We start from the raw sequence: 26,588 nt of genomic DNA, 5'->3' as shown, positions 1-26,588 counted from the left end.
TAGCATGTTAGCCTATTCTCTTTGATTCACCAAACATCTGAAAATCTCAGCTTTCTACCAGGAAATGGATGAATGAGGATGCTTTCAGTTACATTTAACAGAACAATACCTAACGCAGGCTGGCTTAAGCAAGAAGGAAAATTTGTCTCACATAGTTGGAAGATCAGAGGTTGAGTGGATTCTAGATTGGTCTCGAAGATGTCCTCAAAAGGCCAGAGTTCTTTCCAGCTCTGTTCTGCTGTCCTCAGTGTGTTGGCCTTGCAATCATGCTGGCTCAAAAGGTGGGTGCAGCAGTTCCAGGTGTCACACCCAGACACCACAATGTCCAGAGGGAAAAAGGATCCATCTTTGTATCTCTTAGAAGTAAGAATACCTTTCCTAGAGCCACCCAGCAAGTTTCCCTTCACATTTTTGTGGCCAAGATTAGGTCATGTGGACATTCTGAAACCACTGGCCAGGGCTAAGACTAATTCTTTGGAGTAAAATGAATGTTAGGAATCAATCACTATAACTGGGTTTATGGAAAGCGGTGAAAAATATCAAGTCTATTTTTTTTAATGGTTTAAACAGAATAAATCTGTTCAGCTTTGAAATTCCAGCCATCACTGATTACCCCACCCAAGTACTTACCCTTTACTCAAATACATCTTGTCAATATTGACAATTAATGATTGTCCAATCTTAATTATTACTCAAATATTTGTAAAACTCCGTATCTATGGCAAACTCCAACCTCTCTATATGCAGCCCTTGGGGATGGTTAAAGTTCTTGGATAATATGAAAACGCATTAACGTCTATTTGATAAGTATTAAGTCCCTACTGTGTGTCCAACTCTGTCCCAGGGGCTAGAGAGAATCAGACAAAGCAAACCTCTCTCTGGAAGACTAGATCGTGGGGTGTGTCCAGGGGGATACAGCCAGAGCTGAGGCTGCAAAGTGGGCCAGGTATTGAGCTTCCTATAGAGAACTCTGAAAGATTTTGAACTTTGCCCAGTAGGGGATATGAAGTTGGAAAAGGTTTTAAGCAGAAGAGTCCTCCGACCTGTGATTACATGCTCCTCGCCTTCCAGATTGTCCGCAGTCAACCGGAGGAAATCCTTTTATCTGTGAGACACTGAGGCTCTCTGGCTCTCACACACTCGTCGCTACAGCTGATCTTCCGGTACAAGAACTTGGCAAGTGTGGCCAGCCCCACGGAAGGGTACGGACTCCTCCCACTGTTTGCACAGAGGACCAAGTTAACCCCCAAGTAAACGAATGACTGATTATTGGCGCCCAGGCAAAACAAAGGGGAACTTTAAAAGCCACGAGAGCAAAAGCACACAAAGAGAAGGGCCCGCAGTTGGGAGGATTCGCACCTAATTCTCGCTGCCGAGATCGAGAGCCCCGGCTGAACGCGGGATACTCTGGTCACCCCACTTTTCACTGACTCCAAAAACATTAAATTCAAAAAAGACAACCTTATCCCCCCAAAACAAAATCGTCAAGACAGAAACGACAACACCGGGGCGTTCAGATAAACGTCTGCACTGCTGGTGGGATGCGCGCCTGTGAGTCCGGACTCCACAGTCCCGCCCCCGGCCCGGCCCAGCTCCGCCCTCGCGCCTGCGCACCGGCGCCCGCGGAGGCGGTGGGCGGGGCGGCCTGAGGCTCCGCCCCCAGCGCGGCAAGTCAGAGGCGGGGCTGGATCTTGCTCACTAGCCGGTTGCACTGGGCCAACCGTAGCTCGAGAGGCAGCAGTGCGGCAGGATGAGTGCCGACTCAGACCCCGTGGTTATCGTCTCGGCGGCGCGGACCATCATAGGTGAGTGGTCGGCGGACCCGGCGTGGGGTTTGAGCCGCGAGCTCGGCGCGGCCCGGCCCGGTCGCGGGGACCCCCGGGACCTCCGGGACCCTCGGCACCCGGCGCCTCGCGCCTTCCTTGGCCGGCCCGCCTGCCTTCCCCGCCCCCTCCTCGCGCGGTGAGGTCCACTCCACTCCGAGTGTTCTGATTGGATTCTTGGGTAGGGCCACTGCGCCTCCCGGCTCTCCCATTGGCTGGGGAGGCCCCTGATTGGCCAGCCTCAGGAGACGCCACCTCAGCCCTGTGGCCTCAGGGGCGGGGCCGCTGGGTGGTGGGCGCCGGGGCGCTGGGCAGAGGTTGCGTTAGTCAAAGGAGGATGGATTACAGAGAATTGCCCAAATGTCCTTAGTGTTGTATAGCTTTCAAAGGCCCTGGACTCGCGGGAGTGTGGACCCCTCTTGTTAGGAAAGCGTGGGCCGTGCCCATCCGCTGGGATTTGGGGAGTGGATGTGTAGGTTTCTCGCGGGTCCTTGGCTTCCCCGCACGGCCTGGGGGCCGCCTCCCCGGAGTTCGGCTGCTGAGAGGCACCCACGCTCCTCTCTGTGCCCAGACGAGATGCGGTGGGCGCCTGCGCAGGGGGAAAGCACCGGGCCGCAGGTCCCCCGCCGCCCTGGGCGCGCTCTCCATCGCCCTCGCCTTCCCTCTGTTCCAGGCTCCTTCAATGGTGCCTTATCCACCGTTCCTGTCTATGACCTGGGCTCAACTGTCATCAGAGAGGTCCTGAAAAGGGCCGCTGTGGCTCCCGAAGATGTATCAGAGGTCATATTTGGACACGTTTTGGCAGCAGGTAACTCCACAGTGACCCCAGCAGAGAGGTCAGGTTGTTGGAAGCAGCCCATTAACCCTCGCCTCCCCCGGCCCCCCCCCAACACTCCGAAGCTTGTGTTCTTGCCTCCGTACATCTGCTTACGGAGTTCCCTCTGTTAGAATACCTCCTGTCGCCCCTCTGTCAAGCCCCAACAGTAGCTTCTCTCCAGCTTAACACTAAGCGTCTTTAATGTACTTTTCCTACATGATCCTAGATCACCGTCCTCCACTGCCTTTTCTTTCTTTAGGAGCAGGGTCAGCCTGACACATGGGAGAGTATGCAGGGCCTTCCGTATTTCCCTAAAGTGTCACACATTCAATAAAAATGTATTGAGTTCCTCTGTGCCCTGCACTGTGCTAGGTGCTGGGGATGGAGCTCCAACACACGTTAGTCCTTGCCCGCATAGGGCTCACTTCTGAGCCGGCAAGGTGGGTTGCTGCCAGACAGGGGCGCATCACCCCTGGAGGGCTGGCGTAGGTGAATCACCAGTGTTCCAGCTCACTTCTGATTCCCTCTAGGTTCACAGACCCACGACCACTGACAGTTCCTAATTAGTTCTCCTTAACTACTATCACGCTCACTCAGTAGCATAAATTCTAATTACTCCTAGTGATAATTGGTCACGCTCACTTACGGCCAACTTTTGTCCTTACCTTATCTGAGACCCGGCCCATTTTTCTGTGCATTTACTTTGTAGTTTTGTAGTTCCTCTTCCTAATTCTCCTTTCTCACCTTGTCCTTTTGGGCGGCCTTAAAGTTGAAACACGCCACTTCCTCCTGACTCTCCAGGGCTTTAAAGCATATGAGTAACTTTACTGGTGGCCCAAAGGTGGCTGCCTTTGGGCCACTCCCTCCTTTCTTTTTCCCAGACCCACGACTTAGACTTACTCTGTTGCCGTAGGATCCTCCACTCCTGGTTTCTGTTTTCTCTTCCATATCTCACCTCACCTCACCTCTCACCTGTGTGGTATCTCCACACAATTATAATAAAAATAATAGCTGTGTTTATTGAGGGCCTGCTAAGTGCTGGGCCTTTAAAAGCCCTGTGTTTAGTGCTTTCATTAATCCTCTGAGGAAGTCTGTTGGATCATGTTCTCTCCATTTTACGAACGAGTAAATGCAAGTTTGAGAGACTGAGTAACTTATCCAGGATCACAGCCTTCAACCCACATCTGTCCTGCCTCCTGCGCAGGTGCCCTCCAGGGTCACATAACTCATGCTTACTGAGCACCTGCTGCACTCCAGGCTCTGTTCTGTGAGCTGCGGAGAAACGGTGTTCTTACCAGATAGGAATCCCCAGCCTCGTGGACCTCCCTTTCTGCTCAATGCTAGACCGTTAGTTTATTATGTTCAGCACTACGCTAAGTACCTGAAGACGGGGATTATGAATAAATGCATAAAATGTGTATAACGGACTTGTTTACTTAAATACAGATGTAATTCATTGTAGCTTAAAAAGCAGGAACCTTAAGTAATATTAATGTCTTCTTTATTAACTAGTATCCGATGAATTTAATTCAGAGAACACTTATTTATTCATTTATTTAGTTTCGGCTGCGTTGGGTCTTCGTTGCTGCGCGCGGGCTATCTCTAGTCGCGGCGAGCGGGGGCTACTCTTCGTTGCGGTGCGCGGGCTTCTCATTGCGGTGGTTTCTCTTGTTGTGGCGCACGGGCTTAGTTGCCCCGCGGCATGTGGGATCTTCCCGGACCAGGGCTCAAACCTGTGTCCCCTGTACTGGCAGGCAGATTCTTAACCACTGCGCCACCAGGGAAGTCCCCGAGAACATTTTGATACTGTTTTTTAAATAATTTTTCCTGGGACTTCCCTGGTGGTCCAGTGGCTGAGACTCCACACTCCCAATGCAGGGGGCCTGGGTTTGATCCCTGGTCAGAGAACTAGATCCCACATGCTGCAAGTAAAGAGTCCGCATGCCATAACGAAGATCCCGCGTGCTGCAACTAAGACCCGTGCTGCAACTAAGCCAACTAAATAAATAAATATTAAAAAAAAATAATAATTTTTCCTGCGTCTATTTTCAATCTCAAATTTTAGGCTTCCAGCCTAATCCCAGATTAATAACACCGTGATGAATATAATCTCTAAATTTTTCTCAGTGACCCATCTGCTAGTTCTTTTCCAACAGACTCACTGAGGAGAGGTGTTCGGTATGGGTGTACCTGAAATTTGCAATAGAGCGGCCACTGTATAAACACTGACCTGTTGGTAACAGATAATGGCGACTGAAGATATCTGAAACTTCCCACTCCACCCCCTTCTCTGCCACTTTGGTTAACTTACGTATGTGATGTATTTCTTCCCGTTCCCTGAAGGAAGTGCCCACAGCTGAATTATAGAAAGGGATTGTCAGTTCTGATCTTGTACATATCTCGTTACGTAACCAGTTAATCATGGTGTGATGGATATTAAGCAAGGAAGGAAGTGCTTCTTAGCAGAGGTTTCCTCTTTTAAGTGACCCTCGTATCCGCCCAGGTGTCTTACGCCGTGATCAAGGAGGCAAATAACCGTAGTTAGAAACAGGAGTAATGGCCAGGCTCTGCCCTCTGTCTATAAGGGAGTGTGTGCTTATTCACGCCCTAGAGAAAGATCAGGAAGACAGTTCCTTCTTACAGTATTAATAGCTTCTTTGTGGAGAAGAAAGCCTATGTTCAGAAATTTTTTAATTTTTTGTTGCACTTTATTTTTTGGTACATGGCATGTGGGATCTTAGTTCCCCGACCAGGGATCGAACCTGCCCCCCCTGCATTGGAAGCGTGGAGTCTTAACCACTGGACCGCCAGGGAAGCCCCGAAAGCTTATATTAATAAAATACCTGTAGAACAGCACAAGATAATATGTACTGAAGGCTCAGACTGGGACGGGTGTGAGGTCCACACAGGTCTTTGCCTCTGCCGGGAACTTGACTTGGCTTGGCTGGGAAGTGGCAGGAGACCCAGTTGGCAATCTCCTGATTTTGCATTCACCTTCATCCCAACATTTTATCTTTCTCTTTGATTGCTGAGAGGCCTCTGTGTTCCTTCCTCCAGGTTGTGGGCAGAATCCTGTTCGAAAAGCCAGTGTGGGTGCCGGAATCCCCTACTCTGTTCCAGCATGGAGCTGCCAAATGATCTGTGGGTCAGGCCTAAAAGCCGTGTGCCTTGCAGCCCAGTCCATAGTGGTAGGAGACTCCAGCATTGTGGTCGCAGGAGGCATGGAAAACATGAGCAAGGTAAGGCCTCTGAAGAGATGGCTCTCGCCGACCTCTCACTGATAAACTCTCGTCCACTGCCATAGCAGGGTAGACCGATGGTATCAGAGCTGGAACCAAACAGGGAACAAGTGAAAAACGCATTAAACCTTGATCCCTGCCTGATTATTAATTATTCTTCAAATTGGATGGGAAATCCAGGTTGAAGAAAAAGCCTATCAACCAGTGTGACTGGAACAGAATATATTTTTTTCTAAAATGTTACTGGGGCTTCCCTGGTGGTGCAGTGGTTGAGAATCCGCCTGCCAGTGCAGGGGACAGGGGTTCCAGCCCTGGTCCAGGAAGATCCCACATGCCACGGAGCAGCTAAGCCCGTGCACCACAACTACTGAGCCTGCGCTCTACAGCCCGTGAGCCACAACTACAGAGCCCGTGCACCACAACTGGTGAAGCCCACGCACTGCAATGAAGAGTAGCCCCCGCTCGCCGCAACTAGAGAAAGCCCACACACAGCAATGAAGACCTAATGCGGCCAAAAATAAATAAATAAAATAAATAAATAAAATTAAATGTTACTGAAGCGTAGAATATTTTCTGAATTAAACCTGTAACATTAGTCAGTTGATATCCTTCGCTTTAAATTTCTTTCTCATTGTGAGTAAAAGTTGAAAACAAATGATGCCACTTACCTTCCTGCACAGGACAAGGAGTATTCCAGGGACCACATTTTGTTGACCTTTGGTAAGTATAGAACATGGAAAAGAGGACCACTGAGTAGTGCCTTTCTCCAATAGGCTTGCCACGTGGGATTAGTTTCACCAAGTTCCATCCCTCAAACCGGCACAGTGGTGGAAAGGAAAAAATATATCCCCTGCTTCCTGCAGGAGTTCTGGGTCTCACCTGGGGATCCCACAGGCAGAGGTCGATTCAGCCCCACATTTGCTGAGGCTCTGGAGGAGGCAGGGTGAAAGTAGCAAACATAATCAGGGATTCTGATGGGACCATACTAATAGCTGTGCTTTTAAACATGCAGACATAACAGCCCTTACTCTTGGTATTATTCCCAATTTACAGGTAAGGAAACTGAGGCCCAGAGCCTGGACTCCAATAGAGTCTTAAGTCTTAAGTCTGACTCTTAAGTCTTTCCATTCTATGATAGCTGCTATTGAGTTGGTAGGAGTTAGGAGGATCCCCTACTGAGAAATCTCCCCCTATCAGTTAATTAAGCAACCTGATTATTCTCAGCGTAGGCATTATGTGTCCCATCAAAATAAGTAACACATTGTTCCCACCACTTAAGCCCTTTGATGAGCTCTTCATTTAATAGGTAACTAGTTGCTTTTTTGGAAAGAATAAATGAGCTTTTTAAGGAAATAGGACACAGAATGCATAGGTTTGTTTGACGAAGACTGGAAATGGGTGGGGAGGAGAGCAGTGGGTCTCTAGGAGTAGGAAGGGTGGAGTAGCCTGTGGATTCCAGGGGTCTTCAGGCCCTGGGCCCTGGGTGGGGAGGAACATGGACTGGAACGGAGTAGAAGCGTCACAAGGGGGACTAGGTGAAGGCTGAGGAATCACTGGATGGCTTTTCTGGGTTTTTTAAATAACTTTATTTATTTATTTATGGCTGCACTGGGTCTTCGTTGCTGCGCACGGGCTTTCTCTAGTTGCGGCGAGCGGGGGCTACTCTTCGTTGCAGTGCGTGGGCTTCTCATTGCGGTGGCTTCTCTTGTTGCGGAGCACGGGCTCTGGGCGTGCAGGCTTCAGTAGTTGTGGCACGCGGGCTCAGTAGTTGTGGCGCACGGGCATAGTTGCTCCATGGCATGTGGGATCTTCCTGGACCAGGGCTCGAACCTGTGTCCCCTGAATTGGCAGGTGGATTCTCAACCAGTGTGCCACCAGGGAAGCCCCACTGGATAGTTTTGAGTGGGATCCTACGGAGAGGACTAGTTACAACCAAGCCTAATCTATTTGTATTTATTGTTTCCAGGCTCCTCACTTGGTTCACTTGAGGACAGGAGTCCGGATGGGGGACACACCACTAACTGACAGTATGCTCTGTGATGGGCTTATAGATGCATTTCACAGCTATCATATGGGCATTACAGGTAAGGCAAACATGGCTGAAAACATGCTAACTGTAAAAAGGTTAAAAAAGATCCTATAATAATCAGCTTTGCAGGTGCTTTCCTCTTTCAGGGCAGGGACTGTGTCCTAATCATTTTGTATCCCTGATGACAGGGGCAGTTCCCATTTGATGAACCGAAGTGGGGACGTATTCCCTCTGTCCTTTGTGACTCCTTGATTGTCAGGGAATGTTAGTGTCAGAGTTCTTCTGGATCAAACTCTCACTTTACCATGACAGAACAGAGCTCACAAATAGTGGCTTTGTGGCAAAGGCAGTATCAGAGATAAACTAGTACTTCTGGTACCTACCTCTGTCTTCGTTGCACTACGCAGTCAGGTCTTCATCCGTCTAGAAGGCTCCTGTGGTGTAGGTGTACTGGCAAAGCAACTGGAAGATCAAAAGAACTCCTGTCTTTACTGCATATAAATATAAAACTTAAGGACATTTTAAGTTTTGAGTTAAAGAAACCAACCCTGAGAGGTTAAGCATCTTGATCAGATGCCTGGCAGCAGCTCTGGTTCTGTGAGAAGAATTCTTGTGAAAAAGATGAGGGAAAGGGCGAGGTTCCAGGCAGAGGGAACAGTGCCTGCGAGTGCCTGGAAGGGAGGGAGGGCTTGGAGATGCGGGGACAGTGAGAAGTTCAGGGCGTCTCTGTCGCTGTGGGACTGAGAGCCGCAGCAGAGACGGCTGGGCATCGCGGGCGATGTGTGCTGTACTAGGGCCTAACGTGTCAGAGTTTCTCAAAGTGCCATAGTCCAGCTAACTGCCTCAACATCACCGGAGACGGTCATTAGAGATTTAGCTCCCCAGCCCTTTCTGAGGTGTCATGGACTGAATTGTGTTCTTCCAAAATTCCTATGTTGAAACCCTAACACCTGGGACCTCAGAATGTGACCTGTACTTGGAGGTGGGGCCTTTTAAGGGGTAACTAAGTTGAAATGAGGCTTTTAGCCTGGGCCCTAATTCAATCTGACTTGTATCCTTATCAAAAGAGGAAGAAACACCAGAGATGTGGGCACAGAAGAAAGACCATGAGAGGATATAGTGAGAAGGTTTCCAAGGAGAGGGCCCTCAGGAGAAAACAAGGCTGCCGGTGCCTTGATCTTGGACGCCTATCCTCTTGAATTGTGGGAAAATAAATTTCTGTTGCTTAAAAAAAAAGATAATGGCTCAGGCCATGATGTAGTAATTAGTAAAGACTAGACCTCCTGCTATAAACAAGTATAAGACTGGTCAGAATATATCAACCGTTTTCAAACGTTGGCCAACAATCATGTAAAACTGAGCTTCTTGAAAGAAGAGAAAGACCCACTATAACTAGATTTCTACCTGGGGGTGCTTTCCAAACTTTTTATCTGGGGAAAAGTGGCTTCAAAGAACTGGAGAGGTAGAGATCAGAGTTTGGGGCTCAGATGGCTAAGTTTGTGGGGCAGGGCACTGGAGAGAAGAAAAGGAGCTCCAGAAATCTGCGTAAGGGTCCCCTTAAGGCTCTGGCCAAATGTTTAGCTATGTATGTTCAGGGCAACACTCTACAAGGCCTAGTAGAAACAGCTTCTAGGAAATTGAATGGAGATTTTTTTTTTTTTTTTGGCTGCTCCATGTGGCATGCAAGATCTTAGTTCCCCGACCAGGGATTGAACCCATGCCCCCTGCAGTGGAAGCCTGGTGTCTTAACCACTGGACCACCAGGGAAGTCCCTGAATGGAGATTTTAGATTGCTGGGGGACATAGAAGTTTTGACCAACAACAGTAGAGACTTTACTGAAGCCACTGGACACTCCATTGACATCTAAGAAAGGCCACAGTTTAGGGCAGGGCCCAGGGTGGGCCCAGGGTAAGGGCTACTCTAGACCCAAACTAATTATCTTAGAAACAAATTTCAAACAAGTTTCTGTTGCGCTTCACAGATACTGTGTTTTTTACAAATTGAACGTTTGTGGCCACCCTGTGTCAAGAAAGTCTGTCAGTGCCGTTTTTCCAACAGGATTTGCTCACCTCAGGCCTCTGGGTCACATTTTGGTAATTTTTGCAATATTTCAACTTTTTCATTTTTATATTTGTTATGGTGATATGAAAAGCCTGGACCTAGAATAGCCAAAACAATTTTGACAAAGCAGGAAACAGAAAGATCTTTGATCTTTGATGTTACTACTAGAACTTGCTGAAGGCTCAGATGATGGTTAGCATTTTTTAGCAATGAGGTATTTTTAAATTAAGGTATGTACATTGTTTTCTTAGATATAGTGCTATTGCACACATAATACACTACACTAACTTTACAGTGTAGAAATATGGTGGATACTACTTTAATCAAGTGAGCAAAGCTAACATCACCTGAGATAAACTCCCACCTGTATCCTGATAAGATTAAGTGAGGGACTTCCCTGGTGGCGCAGTGGTTAAGAATCCCCCTGCCAATGTAGGGGACACGGGTTTGAGCCCTGGTCCGGGAAGATCCCACATGCCGTGGAGCAACTAAGCCCGTGCACCACAACTACTGAGCTTGCACTCTAGAGCCCGTGAGCCACAACTACTGAGCCCTCATGCCACAACTACTGAAGCCCGTGTGCCTAGAGCCTGTGCTCTGCAACAACGAGAGGCCACCAGAGTGAGAAGCCCCCACTCGCCGCAACTAGAGAAAGCCAGTGCATAGCAACGAGGACCCAACACAGCCAGAAATAAATAAATAAATGATTCAGTGAGAAGACAGTCTATAATCATCATTCAGTGCTTTCACACATAATCTAATCTTGAGGAAACATGAGTCAAACAAACCCAAATTGGTGACATCTGACAAAAGAACTGGCCCCTGCCCTTCAGAAATATCAAGGTTAAGAAACAGACAGGGACGTCCCTGGCGGTCCGGTGGTTGGGACTCCTCGCTTCCAGTGCGGGGTGCGGGTTCCATCCCTGGTGGGGGAACTAAGATTCCCACATGCTGCGCCGGCCAAAAAAATAATAATAAAAATAAAATAAAAATAAAAACATGGCTTCCTAGAACTAGAGCCTCACATAGCACATCGTAAACTTTAAAAAAAAAAAAAGGAAAGAAACACAAAGATAGTCTAAGGAGGTGTTCCAAATAAAAAGAAACTAGAGATTGACAGTGAAACGCAGTGCGTGATCCTGGATTGGATGTTACTGGACTGAATAAATTAGCTCTAAAGGGCATCATTGGGTCAATAGGTGAAACTTGAATATGGACCAAGAACTAGATAATAGTATTTTATCAATGTTAAATTTCCTGATTTTGGTAGCTGTGGTTGTGTAAGAAAATGGCCTTTGTGGGGGGAAAATATACACTGAAATTAAAATTTAGAGATATAGGGGCATGGTGTCTACAACTTTCCCTCAGATGGCTCAGAGAGAATGATAAAGCAAATGGGGCAAAAAATATGAACAATTGGTGAAGCCACATAAACGAAATTTCCAGAAGTTATTTTATAGAAAGGAAAAGAGAAGGAAGCAAAGAAAGGAAATGGCTTCTTAAGAATCACTGCAGCCTTTCCACATTCAGTGGGAGGCAAGATGGCTGCAGAGTACCGCCTCAGTCCACCAGCGAGCCTGCCGTCGTTGGGCCTCAGGGCTTGGTTTGAAGGTGAAAAACTGGAGCTACCAAAAGCCAGTTCCTGAAAATGTTCGGGGTTTGCTTTACTTTTTTTCTTTCACAGCTGAAAATGTAGCCAACAAATGGCAAGTGAGTAGAGAAGATCAGGACAAGGTTGCAGTTGTGTCCCAGAACAGGACAGAGAGTGCACAGAAAGCTGGCCATTTTGACAAAGAGATTGTACCAGTTTTTGTATCTTCTAAAAAAGGTGGGTATATAAGTCATAAAGGTGTTTATATAAATTTATTTACTTATATTTTTGGCTACGTTGGGTCTTCGTTGCTGCGCATGGGCTTTCTCTAGTTGCGGCGATCGGGGGCTACTCTTTGTTGCGGTGCGCGGGCTTCTCGTTGTGGTGGCTTCTCTCTTGGCGGAGCACGGGCTCTAGGCATGCGGGCTTCAGTAGTTGTGGCTCGCAGGCTCTAGACCACAGGCTCAGTAGTTGCAGCAGGCAGGCTTCAGTAGTTGTGGCACGTGAGCTCAGTAGTTGTCGCTCACAGGCTCTAGAGCACAGGCTCAGTAGTTGTGGCGCATGGGTTTAGTTGCTCCGTGGCATGTGGGATCTTCCCGGACCAGGGCTCAAACCCGTCTCCTGCATTGGCAGGGGGATTCTTAACCACTGCGCCACCAGGGAAGCCCAGTCATAATGGTTTAAACATCAACGGGGCTATTTATAAGTAAATTATTAATATTCAAAAGAATAACATATAGGAATGTTTATACATCGTGTCTCAGTTATGTCTTTCAGGTTGCAAAGAAAAGACATATTCAGGATAGATCTGAACATGAGGTGGGGAAGGAGACATGGGAGGCTGTGTCAGCATCCAGACACTTTTCCCCCAGGGTCTCCACATGGCTGTGTAGATGGAGCGTTTTAGGAGAAATTGGAGAAAGCAGCCGACCTTCCTACACCTACAGGCTCAATCTCCTCCGAAGCAAATGTCCATTACTTCCTGTTGCTTCTGTGTGCGTTTCATATCTGAGGGTGGATCTTTTGGGGTCACTTAGCTATTCTCTAATATGGAACGCTCTAGTCAAGTTCTGTTAACTGATAACTGACATCGATTATGCCCAGCCTTTATAAGATTGGCTTTGACACCCTAGATCCAGTCAGTCGTAACCAGCCAAGACCTATATACCCCAAATGTTAGCAACCTTTTATACAAATAAGTCCCTGTAACTGCCTTCCTCAGAAAGGGCTGTCTGGATATGGAAAACACTCATGAAGACAGTGCTAATAAAATGTCTTTACAGTAACTTGTACTAGGGTGTACTTTCCTATTGGAATAAAAGTATTATTATAAAAACCTTTTCTTCCACATGTGAATCCTTCTATATGTCTGAGGAACTGTACTAATCTTGGGTAATGACTTTCCCTTTTCTCAGGTCTTACTGAAGTTAAAACAGATGAGTTTCCTCGCCATGGGAGCAACATGGAAGCCATGTCTAAGCTAAAGCCTTGCTTCCTTACGGATGGAACAGGAACAGTCACCCCAGCTAATGCTTCAGGTTAGATTTTCTGAAGGGCAGGTGTGGGAGTATTATCTTCTGCTAGGTCTACTAAGTTAACACCTTTTTAATTTCATCAGTTATTTATATATAAATTATTCTAAAACCTTGTTTCAGTTGCTTTAGGAAAAAATGTAGTTTTGATTTGTTTCTTCATATTTAGATTTATGACTTAACCTGTACAATATACTGAAAAATGGATTTGGTTTCCTTGCAGTAACCTAAAGAGACACACAGGTGAAAAATCAAATTAGGGAACTCCAGACTTTATCTACCACCTCTGTCCTTTTCCAAAACCAGGAACTTCCATTACCTCCTAGGAGGTCTGGGCTATTTCTTCCATTTCTGTTCATTTATCTCCCCTCCCCCACTGCTTTAATCTTTCCGCTCTTTATCCCATTGGAATGTTCTGTGGTCTGTTACATCATCTTGTCAAGCGGTATTAACCCATGTCTTCAGGTGTTGGAGAAAGTAGACACTTACTGAGCACTGTTCTGGAAATCAAGACATTCATATTTTACAGGAATAAATGATGGTGCTGCAGCCGTGGTTCTCATGAAGAAGTCAGAAGCTGATAACCGTGGGCTTATACCCCTAGCACAGATAGCTTCCTGGTCACAAGCGGGTGTGGAGCCTTCCATTATGGGAATAGGACCAATTCCAGCAATCAAGCAGGCTGTGAGTTTAATTTCCAATGTTAGCACCTGTCCTTTTTGTTGCTAAAGCCCCTTTGGGACCAGACCAACAACTTGTAAATGCGTATTAACTTCTACCTCCTTCCAACCTTCGCTCAGATCCTTCCCACTCCAAAATGCCGAGACTGAGCTTGATTTTATTTCCCTATTTATTCCTATCAGGCTTCCTCCGCATTGTCTCAAAAGGAGACATCCTCCCATGTGCCTTAAATGAACTTACACATTTAATTGTACCTATAGTGTTCTTCCCTTCCACAGAGAGCAGCCAGCATTTGGATCATCTGCTTTATAGGGCAACTAGTTCTGCTCTATAACCTCACGTACACATAACAGGTGTTAAGTGGTTCAAATCTGAAGGTAGCACAGAATTTCCAGAGGGTGTTTTATCCTTAAACCTTTTAGAATTGGTGTCACCAAGGCAAAATGTGTTACCAGTTGGAACTCAAAGTGGCATTTTCAAGAGATCCTTCGATATCATACAGTATATTCTGCTTCTACACCTACAACGAAGAATGGTTCCACTTGAGTTTTTAGACCTCTCTTCCATTAACCTTTCCTTTAGGTTGCAAAAGCAGGTTGGTCGCTGGAGGATGTTGACGTATTCGAAATCAATGAAGCTTTTGCAGCCGTCTCAGTTGCAATAGCTAAAGAACTTGGATTAAACCCAGAGAAGGTAAACATGAGCAAGCAGTCCTGAAGAGAGCTTGCAAATGAACATTCACAATGCAATCTTAATATTGTAAACGGCAAAACACAGGATGTGTCCCAGGTACTGGCCATACAGTAATGGGTGGATACTAGCTAAGTTCCTGTTGGGACTCGGGAGTTCACTTATTTTCTTGCTTCCTAAGGCAAAAAAAACTTGTGTGCGTGAGTTCACTTCCCACAAGAAGAGGGTATTTTAAGTCTTAAACTAAGGTAGTCAGAATGGATGTCACAAGGGTACAAATCACTTCCTCAGCAACTTGAACTCAAAACTGAATTTGAAAGGGTAGTTAACCGGTATGACATTAAGAGGAAAAAGACAAGTTTGGGATTCTAACTTTATGTCCAGAGAAAAATGATACAAATCTTATCTACCCCTTAGGTCAACACCGAAGGAGGAGCTATAGCCCTGGGCCATCCTCTTGGAGCATCTGGCTGCCGGATTCTTGTTACCCTGTTACACACGATGGAGCGCAAGGGTGGACATCGTGGGGTTGCTGCCCTGTGCATCGGGGGTGGGATGGGAATAGCCATGTGTGTTCTGAGAGGATGAAACCGCTTAACAATTAATTGTGCTTAAACTAAGCTCGAACCTCGTTTCTTTTTAAACGAATAAAACACCAAGTTAGTGAAATCAGAGGACCAAAGTGAGGATGGAAACTATCTCCCACTTCGTAAGAATCCAAGACTCGACAGCTTTCTGCACTTTAATGTGTAATACTCGAGGTACAAGTGCATCTAACATTGTCATAAATAAAAGACATCAGTCATCAAGGGCTCCAGAGTGAACAGCATCTTCGTAACCTCCATGCTTATCATCTTTGCTTTCTGGGTGTAATTTAATAAGATCATCAATTCGAAGAATGGTAATTGCAGCTTCAGTTGCAAATTTCAAACTCTTAACTTTAACTATGGTTGGTTCAAACACCCCTGCTTGTTTGTTGTCTCGGGGTTTACCATTGACCAAATCAAGACCAATCCTGCAATTTAGAAAAAAACCTAGTAAATAGCCTCTTTCATAGTTCACACCCATCCTATTCCACCCCTTTAAAAGTTGACTAGGGGGACTTCCCTGGTGGTCCAGTGGTTAAGACTCCACACTCCCAATGCAGGGGGCCTGGGTTCAATCCCTGGCCAGGGAACTAGATCCCACACGCCACAACCAAGAGCCCGCATGCTGCAACTGAAGATCCCATACGTTGCAACTAAGGCCCGGTGCAGCCAAATAAATATTTAAAAAGTTGACTAGGTGGTAATCTCATTAGTGCTAGCTATTCCATTCAAATGTTAACCGTGGGAAACACTGGGACCTTACTGTAGATCCCTTTAAGTCTAAAGTAATTGATTATGGATAAACAAATTCAGCACTGAAAGAAGGGTAGAAAGCCTAGATAGTAGTAAAGAAATTGTTTCTAAACATCATTTAATATCTTAAAAGGAGCTTGCTTAAAAACAGGTGTGGACCACCCAAAAATAATTTCCTCTCTGGAACCTTCCTACTGTAGGTAAATGACTCTACCCAGAGCAGCAGGGAAAAGGTGAGGAATCCGATTTGATAACTAAGACACACCAATGTTAATAATCACTAGTCATCATCCTTCATGAGTTTAAAACAAAAACCAAACTACCATATATGATATACAGATGACAATGAAAAATGTTAAGCATGCTTACCATTTTAGATTTTTGCGTTCTGGGTTAACTTGAGCCTCATTATGAAAAGCTCTTAATTTTGCAACCAGATCTGTGGAGTCTTGGGCAGCATTAACTGCCAGAGTATTGGGAATAATAAGAAGAGATCTTGCGAACTCAGCAATAGCAAGCTGTTCCCGGGAGCCCTAAGAAGAAAGACAATGAGGTATCTTCACAAAAGGAAGAAAATTAAAACCCACAGCGGCAGCTAAGGTCGCACAAGAGACGTATTCATATGAACAAAGTGCCGTGCCCTTCTAGAAACGAAAACGGGCTTCCAGACGTTCTTACCATGCTGGTTGCGTAGTTCTCGAGGTATATGGACAGGGCCGCTTCTACGGCGCCACCACCAGGAACCACAGATTTTGACTCCAAAACTCTCTTCACCACACAAAGCGCATCATGTAAAGAGCGCTCCATCTCGTCACACATGAAATCATTTGCCCCGCGTAAGATGACCGACGCAGAAGTACGAGCCTTAGTGCTATTTAAAAAACAGTGAAATTCTCAAATCAGTGCTTTGATAAATCAGTGCAGAAATTCAATCTAAGTACCTTGATTAAATCCTGCTTACACAGGACATTTAGACATGGAAGCAGTGTCTAGACCATGGAGAAGAGATGAAATGGTTACTTCACCTCAATTTACAATGGCCCAACATTATTTTATCCCATGCGTATAACTGCTTATATCACTGAAAGACTATATAGCAGCAAATAAATGGGAAGGTGACCTATTTTCACTCATTAATAAATAAAATCTGTGGAGCTTTATAATTTAGAAAGCAGCTCTTACTTTTTAATCAAGATCAGTTCATCATCGCAAATTCTCTCCTGTACCACCTCTTCTGCTTGTCCCAACATTGAAGCTTCAAAAGTTTCTTCACCTTCCAAATTGGCCAGGGTCGACAGAATAGTTGCTATGAAAGTAATTACAAAGATCTGTAAACACTGTTCTTTCGTGAATATTTTCAAATCCTGCCTTAGATTCAGACACATGTATTTATGATAGAGGTGACATATAAAGGTAAGGTTAAGGTTTACGGTTAAACATCAGGCAAGCAACTGTCCTTTTATCCTAAGATGGAACCGCGTCACTTTGAGGTGGAGCAAGTAGAAGAACTCGCCCAGTTACATAAGAACTCGCCTCTATACATGTATTTGTAGCACAAAGCATTAAGGGAGTAAAAAGTAAGAACTGTTGTGTTTCTGGAGCTGCTCACTGTTACCATCCAACGTAAAGGGACATGGTCCCGGGTAGTAACAGTATCCGAGAACCGGCAGGAGACTCACCTCCGGAAGCTTTAGCAATGCGTTTAAGGTCCTTTTTTAAAACTCTTCGAACTGCCATAGCACCAGTCTCCACAAAATACTTCAGACACATGTCATCAATTCCACCAGTGGTTAGAATAACATTGGCACCGGTTGCCAGGATCTTCTGGATTCGCTCCTTGGCGATATCTGATTCTCTACAAAGATAGGTATTTGAGTAGTAACCCAAAGTTATCTGCTGTGTTTTTTATGTTAAATATAGCTCGAACTTCCATTAAGTATTTTTCACAAAATAATTGCAGATTAAATTATATTAACTAGGGACCTCCCTGGTGGCACAGTGGTTAAGAATCCGCCTGCCAATGCAGGGGATGCGGGTTCGAGCCCTGGTCTGGGAAGATCCCATATGCCACGGAGCAACTAAGCCCGTGCGCCACAACTACTGAGGCTGCGCTCTAGAGCCCGCGAGCCACAACCACTGAAGCCTGTGCACCTAGAGCCTGCGCTCTGCGACAAGAAAACCACCGCGATAAGAAGCCCGCGCACCGCAACGAAGAGTAGCTCCTGCTGGCCCCAACTAGAGAAAGCCTGTGCACAGCAACAAAGACCCAATGCAGGAAAAAAAAAAAAAAAAGAAAGAAAGAAAAAAAATTAACTATTCTCTCCCTTCTATGACCAGAATTTAAATCGGTCCAATTTACAGAAAAGGGATTAAAAACTACCAGTTAGCTCTCCCCCACCCCAATTTGAGCTCTTAACCAAGAACTGTGGTTAGAAAGGAAGCAGTGTCACTGCCTTCAAGGATCTGGGACAATCAAACTCCAGGGCTAATGTTACTCAGTGCAGTACAGAGATGACAAGTGCATGAGATCCATGTATCCAGCCTGGCAGGTGGGACAAGGAAAGCTGAAGGTCTGGAGTTAATAGAGGGGTCCAGAGTTGAAACTGCACGTGGGATCAAAAAATGAAGAACCTTGTAGGGATGTTAGTCCGAACTGAGAAGTTGTTTAATATTTTTAAGTGAAAGTAACATTATCAATCTGTGTTTTTGTTTTTTTTTTTGCGGTACGCGGGCCTCTCACTGTTGTGGCCTCTCCCGATGCGGAGCACAGGCTCCGGACACGCAGGCTCAGTGGCCATGGCTCACGGGCCCAGCCGCTCCGCGGCATGTGGGATCTTCCCGGACCGGGGCACGAACCTGCGTCCCCTGCATCGGCAGGCGGACTCTCAACCACTGGGCCACCAGGGAAGCCCCTCAATCTGCGTTTTCAAAAGATGAAGGAATGAACACAACAAGGCGATAACTGGAGATGAATCTATCTGAGAATAGATGGCCTGAGCAGATAAGTCAAAGTTTATGGCTTGGGTAACTGGGAGGTTCAGCCACTGACTCCTGGAGTGAAATAAATACTAAAAGGTAGGGGTGCAAGATGACAAAAGAGTTCCTGTTTCAACAAGATGAGTCTGAAGCCCCTGGGATACTCAGATGAGACTGACAGAAGGAAATGGAAATCACCAACCATGGGAAACATAAACAGATGTGAAAAATAGCCAATATATAGACAGTTGAAGCCATTTTACTTATTCAAAGAATAGTAGATGAGATCAAAGGATCTTTAAAGTGAAATGAGTTAAAGGTGAACCTCAAAATAAAACTCTGTATATACACTAAACAAATACTGTATGTCAAACATGATACTAAGGATGGGGGCTATAAAGCAAAGGAAATCATTCAGCCTCTACCTTCACAGAGCTTACAATTTAAGACACAGAAATACATAGTTAGAAACTGTAGTTAAGCCCCAGGAAGACAAAGTATAGGAGCTCACAGCAGAGAATAATTCAGATTGAGGGGGAAAGAAAAGCTTCTTTGAGAGATTTATCAACTAAAAAATAAACTAAAAAATTAACCAGTCAAAACAAGTAGGCACAGAATATATTTTGGGCAGACAAAGGAACACTCTTAGGGGCCTGTGGAAGTAGAGCTTTGGTGGATTCTAGTTTCATCTGTGCTAGGGCACAGGAAAAAGAGTTACATAAAACCTATCCTAGGGCTTCCCTGGTGGCGCAGTGGTTGAGAGTCCGCCTGCCGATGCAGGGGACGCGGGTTCGTGCCCCGGTCCGGGAAGATCCCGCATGCCGTGGAGCGGCTGGGCCCGTGAGCCATGGCCGCTGAGCCTGCGCGTCCGGAGCCTGTGCTCCGCAATGGGAGAGGCCACCACAGTGAGAAGCCCGCGTACCGCAAAAAAACCCCCCCAAAAAACCCTATCCTAGAGTGATGGGAAGCCTCCAAAAGGTTCTGGCCTTGCAAGCAATGAGATCCACTTGGCTGCTGTGAGGAGAATCGCCTGGGCGGGAACAAGACTGAAACCAAGACGACCAGCTTGGGTGCCTCTGCAATAGTCTGGGCAAGAAAACGGAAATGGAAAGTAGGTGAATTAGAGATTTAATTTACAGGCAGAAATCAAGTGGTCTTGATGACAGGTTAGAAAGGGAAAGAGTAGTAAGTAAAAAGGAGTTACAGACACTTCCCAGTCTTCTGCCTGAACAGAGGGGTCCCTAACTAAAATGGCAAAGAGCAGATTTGGGGGTATGATCACAAGTTCCATTTTAGACATAATAACTTAGATGCTTAAGAAGCATTCAATCAATTAAAGCTCAGAGAAATAGATTTGGGAGTCTCCAGCACAGAGACGTTGGCCACCCAGGCACAGGAATACAGACGAGGTAGTATCGCAAAGCTGCTCTGTCCTCCGAAAGTCTTCCAAGCAGTCAAAGGCTTGACAAAGGGCAAGTGGAAATTGAACATGTCTAACGAGGCTCACAGCCGTGATCACTAGTGACCTGAGCAAGCGGTCCTCCGGTGGAGCGCACAGTTGAAAAGGGTACGAGACAGAAAACACCAGGGAGGTTTTTGTGTAAATCACTCGTGACATCTGGCTATAAAGAACTGAGGATGGATAGAGAGTAACCGGAACAGGTGGGGGCACAAGAGGCTTTTATTTAGGGATGAGAGAGGTACAAGTGGAATCCAGAAAGGAACGAAGAGTAGAATTAGCAGTTGAAGATGCAGTTGAGAAAGAATAATAGAGGAAGCAAGACCCTAAACGCAGAAGGCACAGGATCTGAATACTTATTCTAGAGCGGCTGACCTCTGACGGAAAGAGGACACATGCAGATAGACTTCAGAGTCCATCCTGGGACTTCCCTGGTGGTCCAGCAGTTAAGACCTCGTGCTTCCATAGCAGGAGACGCGATCCCTTGTTGGGGAACTAAGATCCCGTGTGCCGCATGGTTCGGCCAAAAAACGAAGAAAAAGAAAAGGAAGTACATCTTCCGACTAGCTCTCTAGCATGCCAGTCGATAGATATGGCCGTATGAACTACCTGGTATCTGGCAGAGTCAACACTATACTGTTTGGTTCCTGTACCACTTGAGGAAATACATTCCTGGATGTATCTTCAAGCCTTAATATCAATATACTCATAAAACCAAAATTCCATAGAATGTTGATTTTCATGTATCACCCAAATCTCTCTTAAATCATCACCATGTTTTCTAATTTTCCAGGCAGTTTGGGTAAAATATAGTTTGACTTCAGTTACAACTTTGGTTAAAAATGTTAATTTTTAAAGTCCTCCAAGACACTCACACTTGAAAAAAAAAACCTACTTGCCTAATCATCATACCCTGCTACCTATTAGACCTACCACTCATTCTTTTTAGTTTACTGTCATTCTTTTTAGTTTACTGTCACCTGCTCTAAAAAAGGGTACTTTACAAACACCCCCTGTCCAAGATCAAAATGAATCTCTCAACATACCTCTGTCTAATCTGGTCCAGTTTTTCAGGGTCTGTAATAACCACTTGTACACCAAGCTTCATTTTTGTTTTCTGCAGGCTGAAGTCAAGGCAAGCAATTTTTGCATTAACTATTCTCTTGGGCATGCCTAAAATTGAACAAAACATTAAGTACCTTTACAGTAACTATAATATTGTTACCTTTTATAAAACACACCTATCCTTAGAGAGCTGCAGAGATTTTAAATTGCTATATGTAAACACACGAATTTAGATTTTATTACTTTTAACCTTAGAAACAAACACTTAAATGGCATTAAACACACGTGTTTTCTTTTAATTTGCATCTTTCTTAAGTTATATGCAATTAAATTACAAGAGGAATTGGCAACATTATGTACCATTTCCTTTTTCTCTGGGCTTCACTAAAGAACAGTAAATGCACATCCTGGATAGTTCACCTGAAAATGTAGTTACACAGCCCACAGACAGCTACCTTTATCCTTCAGTACTCTCGTTACACGACCAAACAGACCATAAGCCTTACCCTGGGACCCCACCACACAGTTGAGTGCATAGCCATTGATGAGCATACTCTCCATCTGACTTCTCCCATGGGCTTTCAGGATATTAATGGAATTGACTGGATAGCGAGGCTGGCCTCTGACATCCGTGTATTTAACAGCAAGTACAGCATCTACCACCAAACTAGCAAAGAAATCACCGCTTCTAGGCCAACAGTTAAGGAGAACAAGAGACTCGGGATGGACAGTGGGTGCACATGAAAATCAGGGTAATTCAAAGGCACTTCCTTTTAGCAATCTCATCAAAGAAACAACCATTATATATGCCACCAAAATGTTAAGAGTACTATGTATCACTATCTGCATACTACTTTTACACATACTTTATATCACCTTTCCCCCCTAGGAAAGAAGGGAACAGACAATTTCAATATAGCATCATCTGGCACAAAAACTAACACAGCGTCTTACTTTTAAAAAAGCCTAAACTTTACTGGACCACCACAAGGATACATTCCAATGATTTTGGAAGACATCGATGTCTTAGCAGCATTGATCAGGCAATCCTTTCCAAGTTCATCAGTGTTAATAATTAGATTCTCACTGATATAACGCACTGCTTCCCTGTTTGAAGTGTGGGGAAGAAAACATAAATTCACTACTCAAAATGTTTGCTTTATCATTGTGTCAGGATATCAGAGGCATCAATTTTCTGTTCAGCCATTTCATATAGGAGGAGGACACAAATAATCCTCCCTCTTCAGATCACGGCAATTTTAATCTATCCCATAAGCATAGCCACTAAATCTATTATTAGGAGATAATGTGGTAGTCAAATGGGAAGAAAAGGATACTGGCCCAACTTCTTACTTCAAATGTTAACTACTTAAATGCTAAAATACAACTTTTTCAAAGTAAAATTTAGTCATTAACTGAAACATTTAAAGAACAGACTGTTGGCAACTATTACATCAAATAATATATAAAATTTTCTCTGAATGTAAATAATCTTACTTGCAAGCAAGTCGATAGCCACTAATAACTGATGTGGGATGAATTTTCTGTTTGACTAGTTCATCTGCATTTTTTAGAAGTTCTGCTGCAATAATAACCTGCAGAGAAAACATCCATTACTCTCATAATAGCCTGACATTCATTACGTGCAACACATACGTAAAAACAACACTAACACGCATCAGATATTAAGAACCAGAATGGTAACGGTGGTGAAATGCCTAACTGCTTATTAGAAACCAGGAAAAAAGACACCCCTACACTGTATTTTATACGCAAATGGCTAAAGCCAGATAAGAGTCAGAAAAGTGTTCTGGCCAATAAATCAGTTCTACAGTACAACAGGAGACACATCCATTACTCTTCAGGATGAAGTGCTCAACATAAGTTAAATGAAGAGCCTGACCACTCAGATTATCTGTATTATTTACTTATTTGGCTGTGCATGGTTTGCAGGATATCAGTTCCCCAACCAGGGATTGAACCCAGGCCCTCGGCAGTGAAAGTGTGGAGTCCTAACCACTGAACCGCCAGGGAATTCTTGATCTGTACTATTTTACGTTATTATTTTAAAAATCATCCTTCTAAGGACACCAAAAATCTTTTTTTTTTTTGCAGTACGCGGGCCTCTCACTGTTGTGGCCTCTCCCGATGCGGAGCACAGGCTCCGGACGCGCAGGCTCAGAGGCCATGGCTCACGGGCCCAGCCGCTCCGTGGCATGTGGGATCTTCCCAGACCGGGGCACGAACCCGCGTCCCCTGCATCGGCAGGCGGACTCTTAACCACTGCGCCACCGGGGAAGCCCCAAAAATCATTTTTTAATCAAAAAAAAAACTTCGAAAAAATTTTGTGTGCATCTTTTGGGGGAAATTATAGTTATATTTAAAAAACTATGTTATCATAAACAAGTTACTTAACAAAGACCATTATTATTTTAGAAGAAGTAGATTCCATTCTTCCATGGCTTAAAGTTTAATCTAGAAACAACCATTTTCTACCACAAACCATTGCTTGTTTCTTTACAGCAAATTATTATTTGCTCCTCACCAAATAGTGTTTCTACTACATCAGGGCGCTGGCTGATCTTCGAGGAGTTTAAATCATGTTACTGATCGCGTTTACAAACTTTCTCAAACTCCCAACTCATGAGATCACTTGTCAGCCTTTAAAATATAAAAACATGTTTTTTAAAAACTGGTAAGGTTTTAGAATTCCTGGGCCTCAGGCTGTGAGGGGAGGAGGAAAAAAACGACACTTTTTTTCCTTTAAAAAGAAACCATTAAAAAAAATTCTGCGTGATGCATGAATAGCTGAGAAAAAATTCCTAAAACTCGCGAAAACATTTAAAGTGAGGATTATATTAAATTATCTCTTAAGTTTCTTTCCTACTTAAATTGTACAAACCAGCTATAACCACAAATCTTCAAATTTTGTTTCTGAACCACTACCCCCAAAACAAATGACCTCTGGCTTCACTTTCTGAAAGTTTCATTTTAAAAGGAATACTAGTATTTAGCCATTAGTCCATTAGTCTTTACCTACCACAGAGGTAGTTCCGTCTCCCACTTCTTTGTCTTGCAGGTCAGCGAGCTCGCAAAGAACTCTGGCTGCAGGGTGTTCCACCTCCAGTAACTTCAGGATGGTCGCACCATCATTAGTAATGGTTACATCCTAAGAAATTTCCCGGGGAGGAAAAACTGACATAATCACCCACAGAAGCAGAATATCCCCTGTTAGAACAAGCCCATTATGATACATTCACCTTCGGTATACCTTTCAACACTAGCATCCTGATAAAAACAAAGAATTTACAAAGCGAGGTGTTTATGAACCGTTTTTTCCCCTTAAAGTGACTAACACAATATTTAGATATACTTACACCAATATCATCCACTAACATTTTATCCAAGCCAACTGGACCAAGAGAACTTTTCACAATATTGGCAATCGAAGCTGCAGCCATGACTGTAGAAATGAAAAAAGGAAATGAAATTAGAAAAATCCTTGATTCCAAGAGACAATCATTTCAGCCTAAAAAAAGTAAGTGACATGCAACAGCCTCTGAATTTTTCAAATCTACAAATCCGTCCCAATTTGAAAATTAGCTATTAAAAGTCTAATATGGGGAGGGGAGTGGCTAGTAACATACAGTCTGAATTCAACCGCCAAGGGTTGAAGTGCTGCAGAGAGTACGCACTTTATTGTCTCATAGAATTAAAACATAATCTACCCGTCGTCATTTCAGATTCTGCCACCCCACACAGAACAGAAAAAGATACGTATCAGCTTTTTCCTTCAGACTTTGGCAGGTTTAAGAAAAAAAAAAAGTTCTATTAAAATTAACAAGACTTTGTGAATCAAAAAAGCGGTAATCCAAAGGTTCTGACTATACTTTAAATTTGTTCATGACAAAAATAGGAATCTATCAAATGACGGTACGATGGACTGGCATTCATGACTTCTGAAGTGTAAACCATCTCAACAATGCTTTAAACGGTGAAAATTTACTAGATAAAATGAGTTTATCATTTAACCTTCAACAAAAACTTCGTCAGCTAGCTTTGTTACAAGAAGTGGTCAGCGACAGGTGGGGTACGGACTGAATCTGCAGGGGGACCACGGGCAAGTCGTCTGAAGAGTGGCCGATGGACATTCGCCCCTCAGTAAAACGAGCCATTAAAGCCAGCTCCTCCTGGTGAATGGCCCTAAAAGGAGACCCAGAGATTGCGGTGGACACCCTTCCTGATGGGACAAAAGGGCGCAGGGCACCCGGCCCTCTGGGACTCGAGGCGCGGCGGCACGTGTCGGTGCGCGGAGCCCGCCCTCCAGGCCGGGGCGCGCCTCGCCAGCCTCACGACCGCAGCATCCGGGCAGTTCTCGTTAAAACCGCGCTGCGCCCTCGGGAATGCCGCGCTCCGGGAAGAGGGCGCTGCCGCCCCGAAGCGCCGCGGGTCGGAGACGCCGCCCGTGCCACCCGGGGGGCCCTTCCTGGGGAGAGAAGGGAAGGCGTGAGCACGGCAGCCACGGCTCCAGCGAGGCAGGGGAGGGTGGCGCACCGCCGCGGGCCCGCCGCAGGCCTCGCCCGCCCTTACCGTTCTGGGAGCGGATCGCCTCCCCAGTGCTGCGGTCCCCGAACACGGACAAGGGCCCCTCCATCTTCGCGGCAGGGCAAACGTCGAGTTTCACTCACACCGCGGGCAACAAGCGTCTTGTCCCTGGGCCGGGCGGCGGCCAAGGGAGCGGCGACAGCGTGGAACGGGCCCGAGCGATACCGCGAGAGCTGCTGGGAACCCCACTCCTCCCCGCTCCCTGGCCGGGCCGCGGGGCAGGGCGGGAAAGAAAAATGGTGAGGAAGTTGGAGAATCGTGAACGCGCAGGAAGTGAGGAGCCTGAAGGGGGCGGATCCAGCACTTCCGCTCAATTAGAGAGCGAATGAGAAGGGCGTGAAGGTAGGAGGGCGGAAGTCAGTATCTCGGACCGCTGGAGGAAGGGGGCGCTGGGCCGAAGTTTTCCTACTACGCACAAGTTGCGCGTGCGCGTTTGCAGATTCTAGTGCCTTCTAGAAAAGGTGGTCGGTGGGGCGGAGTTATGTGACGGAACGGGGGGGTGGGGCTGTGTAAGGTAGAGCCGGGGTTCTGAGCGAGTCTTAATTGGTGGTGTATAAACCGGCGTTCTTGTTTTACTTAAATGTATGAGCTAGCTAGGAGAGCACGCGACAAGTAGCAGGCTTTGTTCCCAGGCTCACGGGTATAAGCTCCATGGGTCACGTGGGAAAACGACAACCAC

The 26,588-nt window shown here is 45.5% G+C and overlaps 2 protein-coding genes across 3 annotated transcripts; one reads left to right on the top strand and one right to left on the bottom strand.

Moving 5' to 3' along the window:
* The first annotated feature begins 1,668 nt into the window (after positions 1-1,668).
* ACAT2 (acetyl-CoA acetyltransferase 2) lies at positions 1,669-15,281 on the top strand. 2 transcript variants are annotated; one of them, XM_082633572.1, is made up of 9 exons: positions 1,669-1,805; positions 2,497-2,631; positions 5,698-5,879; positions 7,846-7,963; positions 11,655-11,798; positions 12,977-13,099; positions 13,623-13,777; positions 14,357-14,467; positions 14,882-15,281. In XM_082633572.1, the coding sequence occupies exons 1-9, from the start codon at positions 1,751-1,753 to the stop codon at positions 15,050-15,052; spliced, it is 1,194 nt and encodes a 397-aa protein (XP_082489698.1). In that variant the 5' UTR covers positions 1,669-1,750; the 3' UTR covers positions 15,053-15,281. The 2 variants fall into 2 exon arrangements, with proteins under 2 accessions (XP_082489698.1, XP_082489699.1); XM_082633573.1 differs by lacking the exon at positions 11,655-11,798.
* On the bottom strand, positions 15,192-26,142 carry TCP1 (t-complex 1). The gene is made up of 12 exons (XM_082633571.1): positions 25,895-26,142; positions 24,682-24,767; positions 24,345-24,473; positions 22,802-22,899; positions 22,301-22,411; positions 21,811-21,992; positions 21,286-21,412; positions 17,484-17,659; positions 16,987-17,110; positions 16,483-16,675; positions 16,174-16,337; positions 15,192-15,479 (listed from the first exon to the last, which is right to left on the bottom strand). Exons 1-12 carry the CDS (start codon positions 25,956-25,958, stop codon positions 15,263-15,265), a joined length of 1,671 nt encoding a protein of 556 aa, XP_082489697.1. The 5' UTR covers positions 25,959-26,142; the 3' UTR covers positions 15,192-15,262.
* Positions 26,143-26,588: the final 446 nt, after the last annotated feature.

Source organism: Mesoplodon mirus, assembly GCF_964341445.2.
Source record: "Mesoplodon mirus genome assembly, chromosome: 10".
In the NCBI taxonomy this organism is placed as follows: Eukaryota; Metazoa; Chordata; class Mammalia; order Artiodactyla; family Ziphiidae; genus Mesoplodon; species Mesoplodon mirus.
The sequence above is the reverse complement of the archived record's forward strand: the minus strand, read 5'-3'. Positions and strand labels throughout refer to the sequence as shown.